General features: G+C 36.4%; 1 protein-coding gene across 1 annotated transcript in view; it reads left to right on the forward strand.

The window, feature by feature from the left end:
• The first annotated feature begins 995 nt into the window (after positions 1-995).
• The window catches only part of LOC110463307, a 36230-nt gene continuing 9445 nt past the window's right edge, over positions 996-27780 (forward strand). Inside the window, exons 1-16 of the mRNA XM_021517806.1 lie at positions 996-1009; positions 2739-2997; positions 3732-3779; positions 4833-5082; positions 5898-6054; positions 6474-6616; positions 8847-9024; positions 11796-11929; positions 17771-17915; positions 19005-19126; positions 21162-21291; positions 22621-22757; positions 23454-23577; positions 23718-23851; positions 24543-24702; positions 25164-25368. Coding sequence (XP_021373481.1) covers positions 2814-2997; positions 3732-3779; positions 4833-5082; positions 5898-6054; positions 6474-6616; positions 8847-9024; positions 11796-11929; positions 17771-17915; positions 19005-19126; positions 21162-21291; positions 22621-22757; positions 23454-23577; positions 23718-23851; positions 24543-24702; positions 25164-25368 — 2251 coding nt within the window. The 5' untranslated portion in view covers positions 996-1009; positions 2739-2813. The remainder of the gene's footprint in view (positions 1010-2738; positions 2998-3731; positions 3780-4832; positions 5083-5897; positions 6055-6473; positions 6617-8846; positions 9025-11795; positions 11930-17770; positions 17916-19004; positions 19127-21161; positions 21292-22620; positions 22758-23453; positions 23578-23717; positions 23852-24542; positions 24703-25163; positions 25369-27780) is intronic.

The raw sequence follows: 27780 nt of genomic DNA on the forward strand, positions 1-27780 counted from the left end.
ATGTATGTTGGCAGAAAGCGAATGCGAGGTGGCAAATGAAATGACGGGTATTATATCAAGGTTTTACTGCACATGTCTTTCTATTGATATTTGCATGCTATCTTACACTATCTATCACCAATATATAAATAATAGGCGATCTACGCTGTTCTTCAATAGCTCTTGTTAGACTAAATTCTGTTTTTTTCTTTTTTCCTAATTTTAACTTTAGCAACAAAAAGGTTACAAAAAGGGTTTCGTCAATTCTCCTTTGTGTTGGATTATAGAAGTGGTTACTACCCGCTAAATGATATATAAAAATCCACCATTGTCAGACGCATTTGGGGGTGGGAGTGGGGGGTGGGGGGATAGCATTGAAGCAACGTTCATACTGTATATATATCTGACTGTTATGCTACCCCAAAACACTAGTTTATTTTGACAATACACGTATAATCTATTATAAATGTTGTTATCTTGCAACCGTTGTTGTTGAATATTTGTTTTATCTGTTATGCCCATACGGTAATACATATATGAATATGTGTGCGTTATAACTGTATTCCTCAGCAGGTCGTTACATGAAGTTAGATACAACATTAGTTGACCTTGACCTATACGACAATTATGTCTTTGTAACGCCTATACCTTGGTTTCAGGTTTTTCCGATCAACGCATCGCAAGCTGTATAACGTTTACGTTGTTAGCTTTCTTTCAGTAAAGCGAATTTACACCAATTTAAAGATAGGAATTCTGAAAAGAGTCCTTAAATTTATATTTATTTGTTTGTTCTTTGTGTTTAAACACTTATAAAACCTTACCATATTACATTTAATAAATTCTACAAAGTTAAAATTATATTGGATGAAATATACATTCCGGTCATTCGTTAATTTTAAGTTGAGCAGACAAACATGAATTTGGTCTATGCATGATTGAATTTCGCATTGCGAATGCGCCTTTGTAATTCTTTTTCGGATTATCTCGAGAGTTACCCATAGTACATATGTTGAAGACTGATGGGCGATTGGTAAGCATGTTCGTTGTTTACATCCATGTTAATCTGGAATAGAACCTTACAGGATGTGAATATGATATTTTGGAGGTTGGGAGAACGGATGTCAGTCCAGGTACCGGTTTCAGGCTCGTGTCAGCAGCACCTCCCCCCACCCGGCACATCACCCAGTTTTAATGACTAGCTGCAATAACGTAGCTTTCTGACGATGAGTTTTTTTTTGCCAGGCGGAGGAGGCCGGGTATTAATATGAGTACTAAACAAAAGCATAATTATACCCCCGCAACGAAGTTAGGGGGGCATACTGGAATCAGCTTGTCTGTCTGTCTGTCTGTCTATCCGTAGATTTTTTTTGACCGTACAACTACTTCTTAAGTAATGGACCGATTTGAACGAAACATCCAGGTATTATTTATTCATTCTGACCCTTTTTCACGAAGTTATGGGCCTTTGTTGAAAAAAATCCTATTTTTTTGTCTGGACAACTCCTTCTAAAGTTATGAATCGATTTCAAAGAAACTTCCAAGTATTAATTTTTTCATTCTGACCCTTTTTTACGGAGTAATTGCCCTTTGTTGAAAAATGCTTTCCTGCACAACTTCTCCAAAACTTCTGGGCCAATTTCAATTCAAGTTTTCACATATGATAACTACCACCTGATGTTGTGCGTCCAGGTTTTGTTTTTTCAATCTGTCCCATTTTTTGGAGTAATGGCCCTTTGTTGAAAAATTCTTGTCCTAACAACTTTTCCTAATCTACTGGGCCGATTTTAATTTTTTAATACAGATATGGTAACTGCCCCCTGACGTTTTGCATCCAAGTAAAACTTTTTCATTCCAACCCTTTTTTCATTTTGACCCTTTTTGAGGTCAAGTTTGCATTTCCGGTAACTGTGTTGAAGGTCAAGGTCACTGTTACTATTTTTAGATAAAAAAATATCATCTCTCTAGCGACTTTATACCTCAACTGAATTTCATTAAACTTGATTCAAGTGTTTGGAATGGCAATGCCTTGAGCATGTTCACATTTCAGGTTTCAAAGTTGAAGGTCAAGGTCACTTACTATTTTTAGAAAAACATTGTCATCGCTCTAGCCACTTAGTCCTCCACAAAATTTCATGGAAGTTCATACAAGTGTTTGGTATGGCAATGCCTTGAACTGGTTTGCATTTCAGATTTCTACGTTGAAGGTCAAGGTCACTGCTACTATTTTTAGAAAAAAACTTTGTCATCGCTCTAACGACTGCATTCCTCAACAGAATTTCAATTAACTTCATTCAATTGTTTAGTATGACAAAACCTTCAACAAGTTGGCGTTTTGGGTTACTACGTTGAAGGTCAAGGTCACTGTTTCTAAAACTTTGTCATCACTCTAGCGACTTCATTTCTTAACGGAATTTCATTAAACTTGATACAAGTGTTTGGTATGACAATACCTTGAACAATTTGCATTTCGGGTTACTCTGTCAAAGTTCAAGGTCACTTACTATTTTTAGAAAAACATTGTCATCGCTCTATTGACTTCATTCTTCAACAGAATTTCGAGAAACTTTACACAATTGTTTGTCTTGACAATACCTTCAACAGATGCAGTCCCTAGAGCAGTTATATACTGTGACATCAATTAATTTTCTATTGTATTTTCTCATATATATTACACATAATGTGTGAATTAATGCAAGGGGATATCACTTGTGATGCCTTGTTACATTTAGTGTTTAACTTTAATCATTTTTGACTTTCAGATCTATATAGCCATGAAATGATTTATTACCGTGAGCAAAGAGGCATTTCATTATCACAGGTATACTGCTTTGTGCATGGTTGGCTTTAACACACCACAAGACTTGAGCAGAGTGCCACAGGGAATCAAACAAGCTCAAGACATGAACCAGTATGGGCCTCCCCTACCCCCGGGCTGGACGCACGCTTTCACACCCCAGGGTCAAGTCTACTTTATAAACAATAATGATGGAAGCACCAGTTGGCAGGATCCCAGGATAAGTAGGTTACATACATGTTATATGTTTATAGTGTGAACATTTATAAGTAATCTATGATACAGAGAATGTGGCCTGTGGTTTTACAATTTGGAAAATTGTTTCTTGGTAATTCTAAATGATTTACACATTGTATGTGTGCTGGAGGCAGGGTATGTTGATGTTTTTGCCTCCTTGCCATAGCATGGGTCTAATGCTGACTTCAGAGTGCTACATCACTGAGATACATGCAGAAGGCACCCAGGACAGTCGTCATCCAAGTCACACTATACTGACAACACATTCATTTTTTTTTTAGAATCATACCGTCTTATGATTTATTTTGGAAAGTATCATCTGAAAGACTAAAGCATTCTTATGTCATTTTAGATGTTGCTGTTGCATTGCTATCTTCAAAAATAGACAAGGTTTTGATAATTACCTCTCCCCCCCTCCCTCAAAAAAACATGTTTTCATGGGGAAATTCTAAAGAGATTTTTGAAAACTATTTTTCTTGATAGCAACATTTGCTGTTGAGAATAGTGCCAAATTTCAGCCGAAAAAAAGTTCCAGAAAAAACCTTGCTATATACACAAATTCCAGTAGTTATGTGGACTGGTTTACTGAACTGTTATTTTGTGGGTTTTTTTTATAATAACTATAAAAAGAAATATTTTTATAAATTCATTTACAAGACAGTGTTATGTATATTATGTTCCCTACCAACTACTTTATGATTATGGTATTATTATTGTTTAGATTCCCCAGGACACGGGAAGCAATCTTTGCCTGTTTCTTCAATACCAGGTAGGTCAACTTTTGTTATAATTTGTCAAATTTGCCATCAACCTAAGTTTAAGTGCTAACCTTCAAGGTATTTCATTTAGGCCCTGCATCTTAAATTCAGATTAATTAAGTTATCTAATGTCTATCTGTCCCCCCTCACTTTCTTTTGAGGGGATTGTCTTAGAAAACAAAAGTTTTAAAATTTCTGAAATTTTCGCATGTTTATACGTTGTTATATAAAGATGTACAATAGCGGTTCATCAAGTTCTTCTTGTGGTCAAAGTCAAGTTCACCATTTAACAAGAAAGAACAATAGAGCAGTGGGTATATACATGTAAGTGTTTTTTCCCCAGATAAATATTTGATAAAGGAGGGAGCATCAACACCAAGGATTCCGTAGGTTTAGAATTTATTAGTTTACATGTTTCGCTTATTAGTTTAAAGTTTACACCTTTCGTCTATGGAGCTCTGCTAGAATACTCCGGTATCCACCCAGGACTCCTCCACCGATCCATCTAGCGAACAGTACCACCCACGGGACGTTGGACTCCTCCACCCCCCCTTTTTTATTTTCCAGATAAATATTTGTATATTGCCTTAATTTCAAAAAAAATATTCAAAATGCCAACAGAGGCTTTTCCTTGGAAACTATAGAATATATATATGTAATTAAATGTGTGGTGTATTAACTACTTAATTAAGCCCATACTATCAGGTGAACCGTTCGTTATAAAGATGTACAATTGTGTGTTTGACAGGTCAGCCCTTACTATTAGGTATAATAAATATGTACAATTGTGTGTTTGACAGGTTAGCCCTTACTGTTAGGTATAATAAATATGTACAATTGTGTGTTTGACAGGCCAGCCCTTACTATATTGTGTAAAATAAATATGTACAATTGTGTGTTTGACAGGTCAGCCCTTACTGTTAGGTATAATAAATATGTACAATTGTGTGTTTGACAGGTCAGCCCTTACTATATTGTGTAAAATAAATATGTACAATTGTGTGTTTGACAGGCCAGCCCTTACTGTTAGGTATAATAAAGATATACAATTGTGTGTTTGACAGGCCAGCCCTTACTATTGTGTATAATAAAGATGCACAATTTAGTGACTGCCAATAAAGAACAACATAAACGTCAAACACAGGAATGGAGGGATAAAAGGGAAGAAATAAGAGAGAAAGGGAGTGCCGAAACCTTGCAAGAATGTGTTGATGCCCTGCAGGAGAAAGTCTGTGTGAAGGGTTTTCCCCCACGGGAGACAACTGGGGCTGAAATGGCTACAGAGTTACATGAGATGATTGAGGATGTCATGGGGTAAGTTCAGTCAGTACATATTTTCTCTGAATAAATTCTTTAACAGGAATGTAAACAACACAACTTTGTCTACTTTTGGGCTAAATTTCAAACCCATTTCCAATGGAAAATATAATGCTATTTTTCCTGAAAATTCATCAGAATTTCCCAATCAATTTTTCTACTATCGTAAAAACCCATGTAATTTGCGCACCTGTGTAATTTGCGCAGGTACTTTTTGAGGCTGAAAATCGGGAAAAAGGCTTCTATTCAAATATTTTGTGCACCCAAAAAATCTGAAAAAACCCCGCTGTTCATGCTCCGAAAATCGATCTCTGAATATATATTTTTTTTAAATATTTTTTATGATTTTTTTTCCATTGATGTAAAGATATTAAAAACCAAGAAGAAGCTCCGTAAAATGTGTATTTTGTTGTACGTTTTCTGGAATTATCTGATCACACACATGACACACACATATGTGCATATCGGCATACATCAATTCAGTTTAAATGGAAACATTTTAGAAAGGTGTTTTACTCCTTTAGACAGTACTTCGTTTTTACAAACTTTAACATAAAGCTGAAAATTCCTAATTTGGAGTAAAAATAACATTTCAGAAATCAAGGATATTTTATTGTTTTAGATGGTACTTCATTTTTACAAACAATCCACTCTTAGCATAATTCTGAAAATTTCTAATTCCATTACTGTGCCTTAATTTTCCAATTTCAACGCTACACGCCCCATTCCTAAAAGCCCTGATCTTAGTCTCTCAATCATTGCTGTAGAGAAAATGTGTAAAACATCTCAATCGCACATTTTCTGCTTTCCAGGGAATGTGTGAACGATGGAAGGATGACAATGAAAGCATGTCAGAAGATGTTGTTTGAACTGCTGTTGGCTCTCATAAAGACAGGGCCAGGGACTGCTACTGCCGACATCATACAGGACCGGCTCGTCAAAACACAGGAGACATACGCTTACTTGGAGGTAATTATACTGATTGTAAAATATGAAGTCGCCCCAAGAAGACTGTCTGTGAAAAATATTGTCACCCCGTCTTCCTGGTCCTGCCTCTCAGAGTAAAGATTGGTACATGTAACAAGCTTAAGGTTTTAATTTACCTGTGATTTTAATAGGAACCTCTTTGCTAGTAAAAATAGCATGCCTTTTTGCCATGTGACAAATGTTTGCGCTGTATCGGAATATTTGATTGCTTATTTGGTCTTATATGGTCATGTTTGGTGAACATCTGGTGAAAATGGCCACATTTGATTATAATTTTTATCTGGTCATGAGCTGAAATATGTGGTATGACCAGACAGAATTTGGGCAATTGACAGGTATGGAATAAGATGAGTTTGAGGCAAAAGCATATCATACTGTTTGGGAGTTTTTGTTTGTTGTAGGCTTTGAGAGGGAACGATCTTACAAGAATAATTGACAGCTTGAAAATGTGGACTCACATCCCTGAGGGGCGAGAGATGTCTGTGAAGAAACAGAGTGACTATTGGGGTTACTGCACCAGCAGACTTGTGACGAGCATACTAGGGTAATCAATTTATTGTTATATTTTGAGCCCACCTACATCAGTTGGTGGGCTATTCAAATCACCATGCGTCTGTGGTAATTCTATGGCCGACAGACAGCCATCTTGAATTTGAGAGTTAAAGGTTGTTAGCGCTATTTCTCATCAAGTACATGAGGGATCTTTCTAAAATTCAAATGAAAGTTCCCCATGTTCCATAGTTATTCATATCATTTTTTGGGAATGATCACAAAACCAAGATGACTGACAGGCAGCCATTTTGAATTTGAGAATTAAAGTTTGTTACCACTATTTCTCTGAATGTATTGTAGGAAACTTTCTCAAATTTCACATGAAGGTTCTCCATGGTCCCTAGTTATGCATATCTTTTTTGGGACTGATCACAAAACCAAGATGGCCAACAGACAGCCATCTTGAATTTGAGAGTTAAAGTTTGTTAGCACTATTTCTCAGAAAGTACTTGAGGGATCTTTCTCAAATGTTGCATGAAGATTTCCCATTGTTCTCAGTTATGCATTTTAAATTTTGGGGATGAAGATGGCTGGCAGGTGTTCCTATTGAATAAGGCTCAAAAAATATTTGAGGGATCTTTCTCAAATTTCGCATAAGGGTTCCTCTTGGTTCCTTATTACGCATATCAAATTATTGGACTGATCTGAAAACCAAGATACGGACAGGCGGACATCTTGTTACAGTTCAAGTTTGTTACCACTATTTTTCAGAATGCACTTGAGGAATCTTTTTCAAATTCGATATGTACATGTAGGTTCCCCTTGGTCCTTAGTTGTGCATGTTAGCTTTTGAAGTTGATCAAAAGACTGATGGCGGATGGGCAAACTGATCAAACAGATAAAAGAAAAGAGGAGAAAAGAAGAGAAGAGATTGAACTGACATAGAACTTATGAAGATGGTACAATGATGGGCGCCAAGATCCCTCTGGGATATCTTTGTTATTTTTAAATGTTTATATATCTTTCATTTTACTTTAAATATTTAAAAAATATAGTGGTACATTTCAATTTAGTATTGAATTATTTAGGTACCTTTAGTGAGGTTTTATGGAGTTTTATTTTACTAACAGTTTGCTTAGCTTACACCTGAAAGCAGTGAAGAAGAGTACTTCAGGCCATCATGGCCTAGCTCTTGTTAGTCGTCTGTGATAAAGTTTTTTGCACTCATGTTGGGCCAACAGTTCTCTTGTGCTCGTAAACTAACACTGCTATAGTTCTCTGGGGCAAACAGTTCTTTTAGGCTGCCGGGCCAATTTTATTTTTAGTTCTATTGAGCAAGTAGTGCTATGTGTTCTTTTAGTCAGCAGTGCTTTAGATCTCTTGTGAAGAAAATCTCTATAATTCTTGGACCAACAGTGTTCTAGATCTCTTTGGCAAACAGTGTTCTAGATCTCTTGGGCCAACAGTGTTCTAGATATCTTGGACCAACAGTGCACTAATTGTATGGTCCCATAGCCTAAAGAGCAAATTAAAATATTGTTGAAAATCTAAACTTTTAAGTCAGTGGTATTGCAGCTCATATTTCATCTTAGGTATCGCCATTTCCATCCAATTAAGATAATTTTAGAGATGCTGCTGTTCAAGTTATTATACCCCCTGCAATAAAATAGGGAGGAGGAATCCTGGAATCAGGTTGTCCAAACATCTGTCTTTTGACCTACTTTTAGTCCAAACATCTGTCTTTTGACCTACTTTCAGTGTCACTTGGTCACTTCATTAAATGTGTTGAAAATATTTAAAGAACCTCTAAATAAGCAAGTGGTATAGGGTTATAATATTAGCCAGTAGCATGTCCAAATGATGTACTTGAAATAATTTTAAGGCTGCAGGTCAAATATTCAAAAACCTTTAAACAAATCTGATAAACCAAGATGCCAAGGGTGATAATATTTGAAAAGTAGCACGCATAAATAAAGTGATATTAAGCTTCAACAAATAAATGAACTTGACCTACTTTCAAGGTCACAAGGGTCAGATGTGTTAAAAAACCTTTAAACTTGAAAAAAAAATTGTATGAATAACCAAGAGGAAGGAGATTAATGTTCTTTGGCCGGAAACATGTTGTTTTACAGTAATGCTTTTAATGAGAATTATATTGTCATGACAACTTGATATCCAGATGAGCGATACAGGCCCTCTGGGCCATTTGTTTAATTGTTTGAGATAAATACATCGTAAAACAGAGGTGAATGGTGGTTTGTAAATGTATTCCCCAATTTCAGTGATTACAAAAGTGATAAAGTGTACGAGCCAGAGATCCATCAACAGTTTCTGGATCTGTACCTATTCTACTTCATAAAGATGGGCAAGGAACCAGACGAATATGCCGACCATATATCTGATGTCATGATCACCATAAAGAAAGCTTACAGTGACAAGCATGACAAGAACCCTTATCTGGTGAGGAAACATTAACTATGAGGTTTTTAAGATAAGTTCAAAAAATGTTTGTCTAAAAATAAAATCACAATAGCACACTATAGTTGTCAACTTCATTTGGATTATAATCTGGGTATAAAATGTACAGAGATGTCATCAGATGTTCATCTGGATTATAATCTGGGTATAAAATCTACAGAGATGTCATCTGATGTTCGTTTGGATTATAATCTGGGTATGAATTGTACAGAGATGTCATCTGATGTCCATTTGGATTATAATCTGGGTATAAAATGGACAGAGAGGTCAGCTGATGGTCAGCTGGATTATAATCTGGGGATAAAATGTACAGAGAAGTCATCTGATGTTCATTTGGATATAATCTTGGGATGAAATTTACAGAGATGTCATCTGATGTCCATTTGGATTATAATCTGGGTAGAAAATGTACAGAGATGTCATCCGATGTTCATTTGGATTATAATCCGGGTATGAAATGGACAGAAATGCCATCTGATGTTCATTTGGATTATAATCAGGGTATAAAATGTACAGAGATGTCACCTGATGTTCATTTGGTTTATAATCTGGGTATAAAATGCACAGAGATGTCATCTGATGTTCGTTTGGATTATAATCTGGGTATGAATTGTACAGAGATGTCATCTGATGCTCATTTGGATTATAATCTGGGTAGAAAATGTACAGAGATGTCATCCGATGTTCATTTGGATTATAATTTGGGTATGAAATGTACAGAGATGTAATCTGATGTTCATTTGGATTACAATCTGGGTATGAAATGTACAGGGATGTCATCTGATGTTCATTTTGATTATAATCTTGGTAAGAAATGTTGAGAGCTGTCATCTGATGTTCATTTGGACTATAATCTGGGTATGAAATGTCCAGAGATGTCATCTGATGTTCGTTTGGATTATAATCTGGGTATTAAATGTACAGATATGTCATCTGATGTTCATTTGTATTATAATCTGGGTATAAAATGCACAGAGATGTCATCTGATGTTCATCTGGATTATAATCTGGGTATGAAATGTCCAAAGATGTCATCTAATGTTCATTTGGATTATAATCAGGGTATAAAATGTACAGAGATGTCACCTGATGTTCATTTGGATTATAGTCTGGGTATGAAATGTACAGAGACGTCATCTGATGTTCATTTGGACTATAATCTGGGTATGAAATGTCCAGAGATGTCATCTGATGTTCAGTTTGATTATAATCTGGGTATGAAATATACAGAGATGTCATCTCATGTTCATTTGGATTATAATCTAGGTATGAAATGTACAGAGATGTCACCTGATGTTCATTTGGATTATAGTCTGGGTATGAAATGTACAGAGACGTCATCTGATGTTCATTTGGATATAATCTTGGGATGAAATTTACAGAGATGTCATCTGATGTCCATTTGGATTATAATCTGGGTATAAAATCTACAGAGATGTCATCTGATGTCCATTTGGATTATAATCTGGGTATAAAATGTGCAGAGATGTCATCTGATGTTCGTTTGGATTATAATCTGGGTATAAAATGCACAGAGATGTCATCTGATGTTCAGTTGGATTATAATCTGGGTATAAAATGGACAGAGAGGTCAGCTGATGGTCAGCTGGATTATAATCTGGGGATAAAATGTACAGAGATGTCATCCGATGTTCATTTGGATTATAATTTGGGTATGAAATTTACAGAGATGTCATCTGATGTTCATTTTGATTATAATCTGGGTATAAAATCTACAGAGATGTCATCTGATGTTCATTTGTATTATAATCTGGGTATGAAATATACAGAGATGTCATCTCATGTTCATTTGGATTATAATCTTGGTATGGAATTTACAGAGATGTCATCTGATGTTCGTTTGGATTATAATCTGGGTATTAAATGTACAGATATGTCATCTGATGTTCATTTGGCTTATAATCTGGGTATAAAATGCACAGAGATGTCATCTGATGTTCAGTTTGATTATAATCTGGGTATGAAATTTACAGAGATGTCATCTGATGTTCAGTTTGATTATAATCTGGGTATGAAATATACAGAGATGTCATCTCATGTTCATTTGGATTATAATCTTGGTATGAAATGTACAGAGATGGCATCTGATGTTCATTTTGATTATAATCTGGGTATGAAATGTACGGAGATGTCATCTGATGTTCATCTGGATTATAATCTGGGTATGAATTGTACAGAGATGTCATCTGATGCTCATTTGGATTATAATCTGGGGATAAAATGTACAGAGATGTCATCCGATGTTCATTTGGATTATAATCCGGGTATGAAATGGACAGAAATGCCATCTGATGTTCATTTGGATTACAATCTGGGTATGAAATGTACAGGGATGTCATCTGATGTTCATTTTGATTATAATCTTGGTAAGAAATTTACAGAGATGGCATCTTATGTTTATTTGGATTATAATCTGGGTAGAAAATGTACAGAGATGTCATCCGATGTTCATTTGGATTATAATCCGGGTATGAAATGGACAGAAATGCCATCTGATGTTCATTTGGATTACAATCTGGGTATGAAATGTACAGAGATTTCATCTGATGTTCATTTGGATATAATCTTGGGATGAAATTTACAGAGATGTCATCTGATGTCCATTTGGATTATAATCTGGGTAGAAAATGTACAGAGATGTCATCCGATGTTCATTTGGATTATAATCTGGGTATGAAATGTACTGGAAAATGTTGACTGAAAAAAATAATTTTATTTCTGACTTTTATCAGGTTCTTCAAAAGAAGGACATTCTACTGAAGCACTGGAAGGCTATAGGAGTCACTATTTGTAGTAAAAGTTTTGGAAATGAACATCAAGTGAAAAAGGCAGAGGAACTTGTCAACCAAATTACAACCTGTGTCATGTAAGTAGTGTTATCATGGTACTCTCACAACCAAATTACAAACTGTGTCATGTAAGTAGTGTTATCATGGTACTCTCACAATCAAATTACAACCTGTGTAATGTAAATAGTGTTATCATGCTACTCTCACAACCAAATTACAATCTGTATCATGTAAGTAGTGTTATCATGGTACTCTCACAACCAAATTACAACCTGTGTCATGTAAGTAGTGTTATCATGGTACTCTCACAACCAAATTACAACCTGTGTCAAGTAAGAAGTGTTATCATGGTACTCTCACAACCAAATTACAACCTGTGTGATGTAAGTAGTGTTATCATGGTACTCTCACAACCAAATTACAACCTGTGTCATGTAAGTATAGTGTTATCATGGTTCTCTCACAACCAAATTACAACCTGTGTCATGTAAGTAGTGTTATCATGGTACTCTCACAACCAAATTACAACCTGTGTCATGTAAGTAGTGTAATCATGGTTCTCTCACAACCAAATTACAACCTGTGTCATGTATTTAGTGTTATCATGGTTCTCTCACAACCAAATTACAACCTGTGTCATGTAAGTTGTGTGATCATGGTACTCTCACAGCACGTGTTGTCTGTTCATTGAGTGAGTAATAGAAAGGAATTGCTAAAAACAATTAAACTTTGTTGACAGCTAGCAGACCAGGTGGCTAATAAATGAGGTTGTGATATAATGTTTCAATGTTTTTGTTAGTGTATCGCTATTGTTATTTGTTGATGAGGTTTAGCAGAGAAGAATATTTAATGAAGAGGTTGTTAACTTGATGTTTTTTTCCTTCACAGTAAAGATAATAAATAATGTCATTTATCCATTTGCTCAAATGCTTTGTCTTTATAGAAAATTGAAAGGGCCTGTTTCCAGTAATGTTAATTCTCCATAAAATTTCTCATCTAGTTCAACTACTGTTTTTTTCTTTTCCGAAGAATAATTTTACACCTTTCCGACACTCAGATTTCATAATTTCAGTGAAAATGTATTTTTATAAAGTTGTCAATTTCAGCATCAAAGACATAAGTTCGTAAATAAAAGAAAGTTATCTCGAAATTGTAATTCGCAACATAGTATAAATTTCTTTTGATGATTATTTCCAAAACATCGTGTTTATTCATAAAACATAAAAAAAATAATTCTCGGATGAAAAATGCACTTGCAGAGACACAATTATGAAGAAAAATGCCATAAAATTGCAATTTTCTCCCGTTATATAGTTTTGGATGCAAATTTCCATCAGAAAATCGGATAGAGCTTTACTTGTTTCATATGTGTACCAAAAATCAGCTAATTCCATGTGGTGGAACGTTCTCATATCGCCGCCTGAATGTGGTTGTAAATTGAAAGAAAAGGGGAAATGAGTAACAACCTTGTCTGAAACCCTATTATATAGCTTATTATATACAAACTTTTATATTGAATATCAGAGCGGATATTTTCATGACAGTTTTATGATGTGTAACGACTAAATAAACAGTATCGATATAAAGATTTACACTGAGGACACCCTGATACATGAATACTGTTCTATCTCAAGTTGTCCTCTTCTGAATTTTCTGATCGTGTGGCCTTGTACATTTATCCGTATCTTCTTGTCTTTGTCTATACGTTTACGGAATCATTGACTCGACGCTAGCTATTCTTGTCTCACTTTCCTTGTTTTATTGTCCCATCTCCAAAGCGTTGTGGCTCTGTCAGGGTTGGGACCCTGACTTGTCTCACTTTCTTTGTGCCTGCCGACCACGCCACATCGAATAGATAGATTATCCATATGAAATACTTTATTTTGTTCTAAGTAATCAATCAATTCTGCGCTTCTTGGAGGTATTGAATGTGATTTATTATATTGTCTTGTTATTTTGTGTAATTAGTTGTTCGTTATTTATCACACATTTTCGCATAATTGTACCAAACTACTAAGTATTAGCTGTTTACAGCAATCATCGGTGGCTTGCTATTTTGTTACTTTATCGACGCTTCATAAACCAATCGTTATTGTTTCAAGATGGAGGGTAAATGTGTTGGAGAAGGGTGTCAAGTATACTTCAAGAAACGTAGTGGCAATAAGAACAGAAGTGCACGCAATGTAAATAGTCCACAATATAAATGGCTCCTAGATACGCTGGTGCAACAAGGATTGATGTCAGCAAAGGAACAAGCACTTATTTGCCAGAAGTGCTACATGAAGTATCTTCGGAACAAAAATCAGCCTGAACCTGAACCCGAGCAGAACCAGGAAATAGAGGAAGAAGACGACTCCCCGTCCCATATCCTGCCGTTGCTGACCCTTCATGATCTTTTGAATGGATCATCTTCACACAAAAAATGCTGTCTCTGTCTTGTTACCTTTGCAAGAAATGGAACAAAATCATCAGTCTTACCAAAACGTGCAAGACATCACCTGATCTATTCACACAAACTGTGGTGTCCCACCTCATCCCGCGTCTGCTCCATTCACCTTATTGGTAACGACTTAGATCCGTCTACAGAGGTTGTCCTTGATGGTAGAGGTTCCTTGGAATCTCAGTTACCATCAAAATCGTCCGAAATCATTAATGACCTCCTAGAGGTGTCGCACGTCCTTTCACAGAACCAGTCTGCGTTTACAATAAGCTTTTCTTCTCTTGATGACTCGGCATGCATGGCCTGGACAGGTTGGTCCAAAGATCAGTTCCTCGAAATCCACTCGCACTGTTCCCCATATCTTTCATCTGGTATATATACCAAGACTACACACGATGCTCTATTACTGTTCTGGGTAAAACTGAAAACCGACATTTCCTGGAGTCAGTGTTCTTCTCTTTTTGGAATTTCCAAGTCAAGTGTGTCCAAAACTTTCCACTCCATAGTACAGGCATTAGACACATCGATAGTCCCACAATTTCTAGGTCCGGATCACTTGACAAGAGAACAGTTGCTCGGGCACAATACTGTCTTTTCAGAAGCATTTTTTGGAGATAAAGCCACTGCCATATTAGATGGCACCTATATTTATATCCAGAAAAGCTCCGACCACAAGCTCCAGAGAATGTCCTACTGTGGCCAGAAGAAGAGAAACTATCTCAAATTCATGAGCATCGCCTTACCAGATGGCTACATTCTGGACACAGTAGGACCATTCACTGGCAGCGAAAATGATGCTACAATTACAAAAAAAGTCATGGACAAGCTAGTTACTTGGCTACAACCAGACGACAACGTTGTCGTTGACCGAGGTTTTAGAGATGTCCTACCAGTTCTCGAAGCCTCTGGCCTCAATGCTAGCATGCCGTCATACCTGAAACCCGGTCAAAGTCAACATTCTGACGTCCAAGCAAATCTTGACAGAACTATCACCAAATCGAGGTGGATTGTGGAATCCTATCATGGTCGTCTGAAACACTGGACGTTCTTCCGAACGCAATTGGTGTCTAACAGCTTTATCAATGTCATCGAGGCTTTGCTTCGAACCGTCACAGCCTGTCTGAATGGTATTAGAGGACCGATCTACCAGAGATCTCCAGAGAGAGATGCCAAAGATAGGCTAATGGCTGAACGTATGAAGGACCGTTTGACAACACCGAATGGTTTAGCTCAGAGAGTCAAGACAGATCCGGATCTATCTAGACGGGCAAGGTCCGAGTTTGTCAAGATGGATGCATCTTCCGTACTGTTTCCCCGTCTCGATCTTGATTACTTGAGAACCATTACGTGTGGAACGTATCAGATATCTCTGGCTCCTGGTTACATCGCCGAACATTTAAGTGATGACGGAGACTATGAGGTGTGGCTTTACCAGCACTCCCCAGACCTTCTCCGATGTCAAATACATTCTCGACACAAAAGCCAAACGAAATATAACGTTTGGATACGGTTCACCGTTTCACCCGATGTTGAGGCCCCAATAAAGGACTACTACTGCCAGTGCCCAGTTGGAGAGAGAACGATGGGAATGTGTGCGCACATCTCCAGTATCTTGTACTACCTTGGGTATTACAGGACGCTGGAAAACCCTCGACCATTACAACCACAGGTAAAGAAATTCCGACAAAACTTGAAATAGTTTTCCATGCGGCAACGGAGTGCATATGTCGAAAGTATGTTTGGGGCTCGATATGAAAGATCCCCGTTACCATGTGACTAACCAAACTTATAAATATAGGTATTATACAATCGCCCGTAGCTATGAACACTCCCGTAAATGCGAAAACCAACCAAAATCATAAGGAACACGTTTTGTTTGTTGTTCTGTCTATTTGTCAGCCAATGTCTTCAACCACGGGGACTTGTGAAGTAGCCATCTTGGATTTTTTTTATGAAAAAGTGTTTCTCTCACTTTTTTTCATATCTGTGTACATATTCTCAACATACCGAGCAAATACTCTCGTTTTTTTGTTAATTATCTAAAGAAAGTCGAAAATCGGCAATTCAACCATAGGCTAATTCAACCCAACATTTGAAAATGTTCCACCACTTACATTTTGATGATTTTTCCTCTCATCAATAGCATATTACGTACTGTTTAATAGGATAAAAATTGGTTTGCATCCAACGCCCATAAAAGGGTGTATTCTCTAAAAAACACAGTTTTTGTGTCTAAAATGTTATCATCGAAAATGGCATTTTTGAGATTGTTTCTTCCATAAAACAGCCAAATGGCGCGATGGAAACATGATTTTTTGTCACAATCATGCCATGAATGTATTCTTTACGGTGACCATCATTTGATTAGATTTTCATTAATATTTTACATAACATGCACATTTTATCAACACTTAGACAGCTTCTGAAAGGTACAACTTTGAGGAGCCATAAAAAACAAACCAAGTGACCTAAACCTTTTTACTTTATAGATTTGTGACCACAACGGCATGGGCAATGCACCACCAACAGGAAATTTGAATCAGAGAAGGGGCCGTTTTGGAAACCGGCCCTTTAACATTTATGCAACTTCCGATTGTAATTTTGATTCAATACAACTCCCTTGACCTATTCTTGGATCAATCATGCATGTTGTGACAAAAATGCAAATATAGTAATTCTTGATATTGTATTTATAAAAAGTAAGATCAAATTAATTGAATAGGTCAAAACTACCTACGACTTCAATATGATAAAAAAAGTCATCAAAGATATTCGCCTTCATCTTTATGCATGAATACATTGCCACTTCTGTCAGATCATTTGTCATTATTAGTTGCAAGATTGACATCATGTTTTACCTTCACCAAAAGCATTATTCATGTACACTGTGAAATACTTTCACCCGATTTGCACTAATCATATGACCTCAACCACATAATTTCATTGGTTGATGCAATAACAACAGTTGATAAGATCGGAAACCATTTGATAAAAAACCTAAAAGCAGTTTTTGCTGAAGAAACATTGTGATAATGAAAACTTTAAAAACTTACAAAAAAAAATAGCAATCTAGCAAGTGTCATTAACAGAATCACATTACATAGATTATATAATGTGGAAAAATTGTTTCAAGAAACATTGATTATAAGATAATAATAAAAGTGACATATATAGAAAGAAGTGATAATAAATTCTTTCCCATTTGCCATTACTGAAAACTGGTAGGATAGAAAAGACCATTTACTGTCCCCAGTAAAAATTTACCCTGATATATAGATGTACCTTATTCAACATTTTGATATTGACTGTAAACTCACACTAAATTCTCTCGTCAGTCAAATCATGAAATACTGATGTTTTGTAAATAGGTATTTCGTTGCACCATATTTGAAATCACCATTGCCCTTGCACTTAGCTATCTATATAAGGACTGATTCATCACTGACAGTGTGTTTTATAAAGACAAGATCTTTTACAGGAAAAACGAATGGACTGCTGAGGTTTGGGATGATGTTCTCGATGTGATGAAGAAATTCTATATTACCGAAAATGCCAAGAAGTACAAAGATGTTTTAAGAGGAATAAGAGTTCTTTTGGAAAAAACTCCAGAGGAGATGCACAAAGTAAGTTTGATTTTTGTTCACACAAAGTAAGTGGAGTTATAGTACAGGAAGAAAATTTGGTCTTTATTCACAAAACTCGAACTCAGCAGTCTTGGTCTCAACTTAACACTTAGATTGTCATCATAAATTTAATTCACTGTATTCAGTACCCTAATTATATCACATACAAAGTATATAAAGGTATGTTGGATAACAAATCCAACACCTATATTGTCATCAAAACACAACTCACTGTGTTCAGTAGCCGTACAAAACGTATAAAAGCAAGCAGCTGATAGTTGCCCCTTGGGGGCCTCTCGGTGACCATGGTCGAGATCACTGCAGTCTGGTGTGCCAACCGCGTACCCCCATCGGTATGGTACAGATACTGTAGCTAGGGTAATTAATCTGGGTGGTGTTGAGCAAAGTAAGCCGAATCGTAGAAGTGTTTTTATTTTAAAATGTTAGTTTTCACAAACATTAAGACTGAGTTTTTACCAATAAGAAATATGACAATAAGACAAATGTTCAAATTCACATTACCAAGGTATTGTAAATTATACCACGAGTTAATATCTACTGCATGTATTCCTCTTGAGTTTTTCAAAAGCTATGACAGACATTCATCAGTTTTTGCTACACGATATCAAGACATTTTCAGCTTACTTTGCTTCGAACCACCTGAAAACAACCCGTACCGAACTGGTCAGGATACCCGGTGTTGTGTGTGACTTCTAATTTGGGAAATTGGGTTCAAACTACAGTGTCAAAATAACACTCAATTTCACCTGAGGGGACCGCTGATTTGCTTTGTAATAGACAATAATTCACTATGTAAAATTTGGAATATGATCATATCGTTACATAAGAGAGAGAAGAGTTGGGGAATCAGAATCAGTTCACCGTACCCATTAAATTGCAAAATGTGTTTTATACTAAACATGTTTTGCTGTGTATATATATCCTACGTTAGAATTTTGGTTTATCTGTATCGGAGAGATAGTAATCAACTTCCAGTTAACCAAGAGATATAGGATATGTGTATGTACACACCCATTTGTGAATTGGTTGATTACAAGAAATAAAAACATCCAAGATTTTGTGTTTTAGAAACACCCTGAGTTAGTGGACAAACTTGTTCCAGTGGTTACAGAACTTTTAGAGGAGGAGCCAGCAAATATGCGTTGGGCGAACAGTTTCGTATCTATCATGACTCAGAGGGCCAGTGCCAAGTAAGTTATGGTCAGCTACGTACATTCTGTTGAAAAGTACAGAGTGTAATTTACACAAATAACTATGCATCTTGACTGTTTTGCCAATGTGATACCAAGCATATTGTGGATTTAATGTTTAATTTTAAGATTCTTAATATACTAGAACAGTTTGTGTCGATCCTCACCACAACAGTGGCTTGAGAGCAAATCGTTCACATGTTCTGCCTTTCTGGCTAAACACATTCTGTCAATTAGTTAACTATGTTCACTACTTCTCAAAACTCACAGTATAAAACTCACAGTATAAAACACAGTATAAAACTCACAGCATAAAACGAATAATGAAGGCTAAGTCTAGGCCAAAGCTACAAGGTCACTTGGTCATATTTTCTCACTGTCATAGAGAAAATATTTCCAGTATAAATACTGTAAACGGGAAAACTTTCGCCCCGTCAAATATTCACCCTTCACTGATAAAATCCATGTTTGCCCAGTGTTAATTTCACCCTTCACTGATAAAATCCATGTTTGCCCAGTGTTAATTTCGCCCTTCAGATGTAAGGAATATGTAGAGTATACTGTTTACTTATATTCACTGTTATGATAAAATCGCCCTCATTGAAAAAGGCGAACAATTTCCCGGTATACAGTACTACAGCTGTTTTCTATAAGACAGCTGTGAGTATAAGATTTGTTTAAGGTGTGAAGGCCAGAGGACAAAGGACAGTTTAGCAAATTCATCAAGTCACTTGGAAAAGGTTCATGGAAACCTCACATTTGCTTCCATGTATAAATAGTATATCACCATATATAGTTACCAAGTCATAAGGAAGAGAAATGTAGGCTGCAGACACTGAAGGTCAAATGTCAAGGTTAAAGGTGACTCATTCAAAGTATTTTGTTAATGAATATGTGAAATATTCACTGAAATCAAAAATGTCTCCTGTTTTTATTTAACAAGATTATTGTCAGACAAAACAAAATGATATACCAGGTACATGCAAATTAGGCTGGAATTATGCTAAACAAAGAAAAAATACTTTTCCCAATAAAAAACACGGGGACAAATTTGTTACAGAAATAACATAACCATATGGCAATGTTTACACAACAAATAACAAACAATGTAGGATACATTCTGAGAATTTATTAACAAGTCTGCAGATAAGGGGTGTCTATCACCTGTAGCAGTACCTCCCTTGGACCTGATGGAGAATAGCCGATAAGCTATTGACCCCGTGGTGCGACCCTGTAGTGCTGGAAGAGCAGAGTGCTGAAAAGCTGTGGCCAACAACCCGGTTCGAACATGGAGTTGGACGTCTGTGACTGACCCGAAGCTCATGGAAAACCATAGCCTGGTCGCTTAAATGCCCAGAAGTCGGCTTGAGTTGGGAGTCACGTATAGGGAACCGATGGACCATATCTACATTCTATACTATTATTAACAAGTCTGCAGATAAGGGGGATTGGTCGAGTGGTTAACACTCCGACCTTTCAAGCAGGCGGCCGGGGTTCGATCCCCGAAGTCGCCGTACATATGGAATATCAGAGAAAGTGTTTTTCTCCTGCCCACGCAACTCCAACAACCCAGGTGGAGTATAAAATGGTCTGGGATGGGTTGCTCTATCTGTGCTGTAGCATTCAAGTGAGGTGGCACTATAAATGATACCGTTGGAAGCACGGTCCCACTACAAACAGAACACAATACATCTCCAGCACACACGCAGGCATACACACATAGGGAGATATTAGCCAGGTGGCATAGGACTAGTAGTTAGCGCCTGATAAGGCAGCTCCTGCGAAATCCTCAATATTGTATTGATTAATATAAATGCTAATTGTATATCTATGTACTGTAAAGCGCTTTAGAGTGGCTTACGTTAACTAGATAGGGCGCTATATCAAAATGTTGTATTGTATATATTATACTACGTCTGCTCAGATGTTTACTTATAATGAGATGAAAGCAGATGAAAGGCAGACCCCTTCTATGCTGTGCTGTTCATATTAGACTCTTAAATAGACATTAACTCCTTATGTTGTGATGTTTTAGGAAGGGAACAGAACAGGATTGGTTTCCGCTCCTGAAAGCACTCATGAAAACAGGCACAAGTGACGGAGCTTACAATGTCTATGATGTCCTGTATTATGCAAGAAAATTCAAGACGATTTGGAATTGGAAGGTAAGATTTTTTCAATGTTATTATAACAGGACCTCTTAAAAATTTAAAACCATCAACATAGATACTAGTAATGATGTTAATAGATAAATGGTGTTTGACCTTCTGTTGAAGAATTAAAGTATGAATGGTTTTAAAAAATGATGATGTACATCCACTTTGTACAGAAAATTACCATTGGAACCCCACCCTGCTTATTTTCTTTATACAAATGGTAGCTATATACAAGTGTATCAATAAAGCAGTTTGTAGAAATTTATCAGATAAAATAATGCAATAAATTGAGATAAACGTTTAACAACAGGCTCTGGAATAGCAAAACTTTAAAAAATAATCTACTTTGGTCATCTCCTGACGATCAGCTTTACCTTAGGTGTTATATATCCTCAAACATTGAATAATGTAGTAAAATATTTATGAACTGATGTTAGGAAATTAATTCTTTATATAAAAGAAGTGAAGAAATTGCAGAAAAGCTTTTTAGATAACTTTTTGGAAGAAATATAGGAATTGAGAGGGGAAGTTTTGTGGTATGAGGGCCAGGACAGGAAACATATATAACTTGAGTTTCTTTAGGTTGAACAAGCTCAGACTTATACAGTGCTTCCTAACCAATAGTGCTGGCTTGGGATTGCTTTTCAGGTCAGAAGGTCAAAGTTCAAGGTCACCATTACTATAAATAGAAAATCTGTTTCTGTGCAATAACTTGAGTTTCTTTAGGTTGATCTAGCTCAAACTTCATACAGTGTTTCCTTACCAATAGTGCTTGCTTGGAATTGCTTTTCAGGTTTGAAGGTCAAAGGTCAAGGTCAATGTTACTATAAATAGAAAATCTGTTTCCGTGCAATTACTTCAGTTTCTTTAAGTTAATTGAGCTCAGACTTCATACAGTGCTTCCTTACCAATAGTGCTTGCTTGGGATTGCTTTTAAGGTCCGAAGGTCAAAGATCAAGGTCACCATCACTATAAATAGAAAAACTGTTTCTGTGTAATAACTATTGTTTCTTTGGATTGATCGAACTCAGACTTCATGCAGTACTTTCTTACCAATAGTGCTTGCTTTGGATTGCTTTTCAGATCCGAAGGTCAAAGGTCAATGTCGCTGTTACCATAAATAGAAAAACTGTTTCCGTGCAATAAGTCCAGTTTCCTTTGGCTGATCAACCTCAAAACTTCACACTGACTGTTATTCCATGGGATTGCTGGTGTTCAAGCCAACATACTTTTCTCACTAAAAGCACTGCACAGGCATCACATCCACTCCTGTGGAATTCTTGTTTGATAAGTTTGCCTATTTTTCCCTGTAATAGACCAGAAAATATTTCTTTCCAGCAAAATTTTCAACATGCCATAGATATCCTTAAACCTATAGGAGAGGTCCACCTTCACCTGACAGGCAAAAAGGACGATGATGAAAAAATGTTGAAATATTGCGGGGATATTGTCAGCACCCTTCTGGAGCAATTCACGTATGTACACAATGCAAAAGGCCCTTTGATTCTGTATTGAACACAATGAAGTTGTTTGGGAAGGGGGTGGAATCTTCCCATCTGGCCATCTAATATAATAACTACGGTAGATGGATGAGAAACATCGAGATGAATGTGACACTTTTGAACGTATGATAATACCAAATTTCTTGAATATCAGTTAATTGGAATTCTGTTATTTTGGTATTTTTTTTTTTTTATTCGGTATAGATACAACCACCAATTAGTGTAAGACAATTCTAACTATAATTGTATGAGTCAAACTCGCAATTCCATTATGATTGTAATTCTAACTATAATAGTATGAGTCAAAGTCGCAATTCCATTGTGATTGTAATTCTAACTATAATTGTATGAGTCAAACTCGCAATTCGATTGTGATTGTAGATTTTGGAAATTTGTGAAAATGAAGAGGGTGACTATCCCCACTATCCATTCATGGAAGCCAATAGAAAAACACACTTATGAAAAATTATCGTAAATTTCACCTTACTTGTGAAATTAAAAGAATTGATGATTAATAAATTGTGGTTGGGTTACCAAAACAAACCTCTCTGCTCTCCTTCATAGCCCTTTGAAATATTATGCTCATTGTGATTAAATTTCAACAATTAATATTGGAAAAGAAGTATTTCATTCAATAATCACAGCAGCTTGATTGACAATGATTTTCAGAATTGCCAAAATCCCAGATAAGCTGAACGGGGATTTAGCTGTACTAGCCATTACCATGATGGAGAAAAAGTCAGAACAACTGAATGTTTTTGTTGAAAGATTCATTGGAAATGTCACTCTTGGGGTAAGTCATAGAATATTATTTGTACATTGTTTTTCTGTCACAAGAATACGCCTAAAATTGGGGTAATTTGCATACCTATGTATTTTTGGACAAAAAAATGACAATAGATGAAATATGTATGTCTTTTCTATGTTTTTCAGGCTAACAGGAACGTCATTCCAGGTGTGATCAGAAGATTTTCAATGCTGCTCTTCGACAGGGATTATATGTGGAATCACTTCGACACAAAGAGATGTGGACGCTATATCATACAGTCAGTCTTGGATGCTTACAAGTATGTAAAAGAGTTACTGTATTTGTCCTAATTAGTGCTCCTCTATCTATAACTACCCCTCCCGTTTTCAGTTCCAGTTCCAGTTATACAGCCGCAGTCCCCTTACAGAACCCAACATGATGCAGGATCACACCCCTGGTCCTGACCAATCATTAGAAACAAAATTTCAAAATTCACACATTTCGATTGACTAGTCTGATTGAGGAAGCAGTAGGTTATTTTTCTTTATTTTAACCCCATCCCTCCCCCTTCCTGTGATTGATGCCAGCTAGGATCGGTCAGTTTGTAAAAGCTCTTTCCACCTATCACCTATACTTCCTCATTCATTTTCATGAAGATGTGGAAACTGTCTAGGGGGTTAGTCTTCATGGGTGTTTTAGTTTTTGGACTACCACATGGTTGAAAGAGAACTAAGTCAGTGGACAGTAAAATCATGGTAATTTTATGTAGAGAAAATAAAATAGAGGAATCTTAATAATCAACAAACCTTATATATATTCAACAAAATGAGTGCATAGAATTTATCTGGCTTCACATGTCCCTATCTTGTCAAACATCGGCAATAGAAAAGACTATAAAACCAAAAATGAGAAAAAAAAATCATAAGAACACTGAGTGTCTTTTTAAGTTTAAAAATATTATTCAAAAATATAAGATATAGCAAGATTTATTTTGTTTGTGTTGATTTCAGCACTGGAAAAGATGTGCCTGATGGAGTCAACAGAACCTTCATAAGGATGTTCCTATGGGCAATGCAGACAGAAGATTTGGACTACATTGACTTGGAAACTGGGACAGAAACCTTGTATAACCTTGTAGCCTCACAGTTCCTTAGAGCATTTGTAGATAAGGTAGAGTGGGTATTAGATATAAACAAAAGTATGAATGTAAATTAAAAAACAAATTGCCTGATACCTGCTTTCTTTAATCTTTAATCCATAGATACATGTACATGTAAAATCAAGGTCAAGGTCACAGCAAGGGTTCAATGTTAAATCATTGTAATGCTTTTCTTGGTCATTATTTTTAAGCAAAAGCATGTTTATTGAAAAACCTCATAGATAGGTGTTTCATGAGGAAACTATGTGTTGCTTATAAAAACATCAAACTCACAACATATGTTTAATGACAAAATCATTGTAATATTTATCTGATTCATTAATTCATGCTGCTCTACATCTCCATTGAAACTTTGATACCCTGCTTGGTGTATGTAGACTGACAAAAGTGTGTGTTGTGTTCCATTGTTAAGTCTATCCCAAGCTTTCAGAGGACCATTACAAAAACCGATCTTCCTTTTATATCTCTCCAGCATGTTGAGCATCAAAACTCTCACGTTTGTGTACCACTGATGCCGGCCATATTGAAACAGATGGAGCATGAGGAGACAGATCTTGCAACTGCAAGTTCAGCAATTGTTGCAAATATAAGTTCCTATGATCCAAAACTTTTACATGGACAACTGGGTCTTCTTGTGGATTGGTGCAAAGAGACCTCAGGTTCCATGGATGCCATCAGTAAGTACCTGTCTAACTGTACTATATGTGTTGATAACCCAGGGGTATATCCCAGCTGCAATGATGGAGAAATAACGTGTTTAGTACACAGTCTTATTGGTAATTTCTATATACAGCTTTTCTGTGCTTGTTAATAAAAATCTTTTAAAACTATTTATTTTACCTAGATTTGGTTTTTGAAAAACGATCTTTAGCTCCAATTCTGTTCATGAAACATTAAAATCATCTGTAATGTGATTGTAATGTCAATGTTTAAATAGATCCAGAAAAGAAATATTGCTGGCAAGCATTTTGTTGAGTTTACACATGATGATCTGTCACTTGAAATAAGGCTAGACTTTTATGTCATTGTCACGGGGCCAATTGTTGTTACCCATGTCTGTTTCGTTGGGTCATGTCCCATCGCATTGCATCACACAGGAATCATTGTCATGGGGCCATATAGTGTTGTTACCCATGTCTGTCTCGTTGGGTCATGTCCCATCGCATTGCATCACACAGGAATCATTGTCATGGGGCCATATAGTGTTGTTACCCATGTCTGTCTCATTGGGTCATGTCCCATCACATTGCGTCACACAGGAATCATTGTCATGACTTTACCAACTTAATTTCTTAACAGATTTACATCAAAGTTTACATAAAGGTCAAGTATGAGAAGTTTGTATAGGTCTCAAGGTCAATGTCAAGGTTGATGTTGCTATATATACATAGATCTAAAGTAAGTTCAAGCTGGCATGTAACAGAGGTTTTTTAGGTCACCTGAGCTTTGCTCAAGTGACCTATTCTGATCGCTTTCCGTCCGTCGTCGTCCGTCGTCGTAAACTTTTTACATTTTCGACTTCTTCTCAAGAACCAGTGGATGGAATTTTTTCAATCTTGGTCAGAATCACTCTTGGTAGATGAGGCTACTCAATTGTAAAATTGGGATTCCTCCTCTAACCCCTGGGGCCAGGGCAGGGCCCCAAAGGGAAAAAATTACCAATATTTCAAAAATCTTTTTCTCCAGACTCAGAGGTACAACAGTCATTTTCTCTGCATGGATGGAAAGATCATCAAGTGCTTTATTAAGATTGTAAATTTCAGGACCCCCGGGCCATCTGTTCACACTTGGGGAGGGGGTAAAGTTTACTATAGTTTATATATATATAGGGAAATAACACTTTTGGGTATATTTTGACAATTTTCTGTAGGAAATTATTCTAACTTGGTGAGGATCATCCTCGGAGGAAGATGGTTTCCAAATTGTAAAATTGGGATTCCTGCCCCTACCCCAGGGGCCAGGGCAGGGCCCCAAAGGGAAAATTTACCTATATTTCAAAAATCTTCTTTCTCATTACTCAGAGCTACTATAGTCATTTTCTGTGCATGGAATGAAAAATCATCAGGGGCTTTATTTTAATTGTAAATTTCAGGACCCCCGGGCCATCCGTTCTCCCGAGGGGGTAAAGTTTACAATAGTTTATATAGGGAAGTATGGGAAGACATTTTCGGTGATATGTCATTTTCTATTGTATCAACTTAGTTTACACTTTTTGGGAGTGCCACATAGTGGTTTACTTAATAAGAAACTCTCAACTATGAAATTTTGGGATACAAGATGGCAACCATGGTTTTCTGATTGGCGTGAATAGATTCAAATGTTACACATCTTTTGCAGGTGGAGTAGTTTTAGGGTAATTTTTAATGGTCACTGATGTAATTAATAGTTGTTATAGCACCTTACCTTTTTCCCTTTGTAACTTACCTTTATTCAAGATTACTGTACCTCAATAGGAAAAAGAATGTACATGTATAAAGATTAGGGCAAACATGTACCAATTTGATTGTACTATGGGATAATTAGATACAGATTTGTACCTGTTACAATGTAGACCTAGCTAGCCAAGTATTAATCTATTGGTAGTTTATAAATAAATATTTATATTTTACATAATATGACTGACCAGTAACATGACCAACGGACTTGTACTGATCAATAACAGCAATAGGGGATTTCAAGAACGTCATGCATATACCGATGTTGCTTTATTTTAAGATTAATAGAATCTTACCCTACCTTGAGGATGTGACATAGAAATCTCCAACCCGAGGGGTGTTTTTTAGTTGTTTAATCCGAGGCTCTGCCGAGGGTTAGACAACCAAATAAATCACCATGAGGGTTGAAGATTTCTCTGTTACATCCTCAAGGTCGGGGATGATTATTTTTCTCCCATCCTATCATTTCAGTCACAGCTCTGCCGACAGTAGTCTGCCATGTTTGTAAACAAAAACACATGTTGGGTATGCATATCGTCATTCACTTTTGATGACATCACAATTGAATACGTGCTAATGGGCACGATGCTATCTCCCCCTAGGGGGTGACAAGCTGATCTTTTCCGACTAAAAGTAGAAACATGTCACCTGTGA

Source organism: Mizuhopecten yessoensis, unplaced genomic scaffold (genome assembly GCF_002113885.1).
Source record: "Mizuhopecten yessoensis strain PY_sf001 unplaced genomic scaffold, ASM211388v2 scaffold10885, whole genome shotgun sequence".
NCBI classification, from domain to species: Eukaryota; Metazoa; Mollusca; class Bivalvia; order Pectinida; family Pectinidae; genus Mizuhopecten; species Mizuhopecten yessoensis.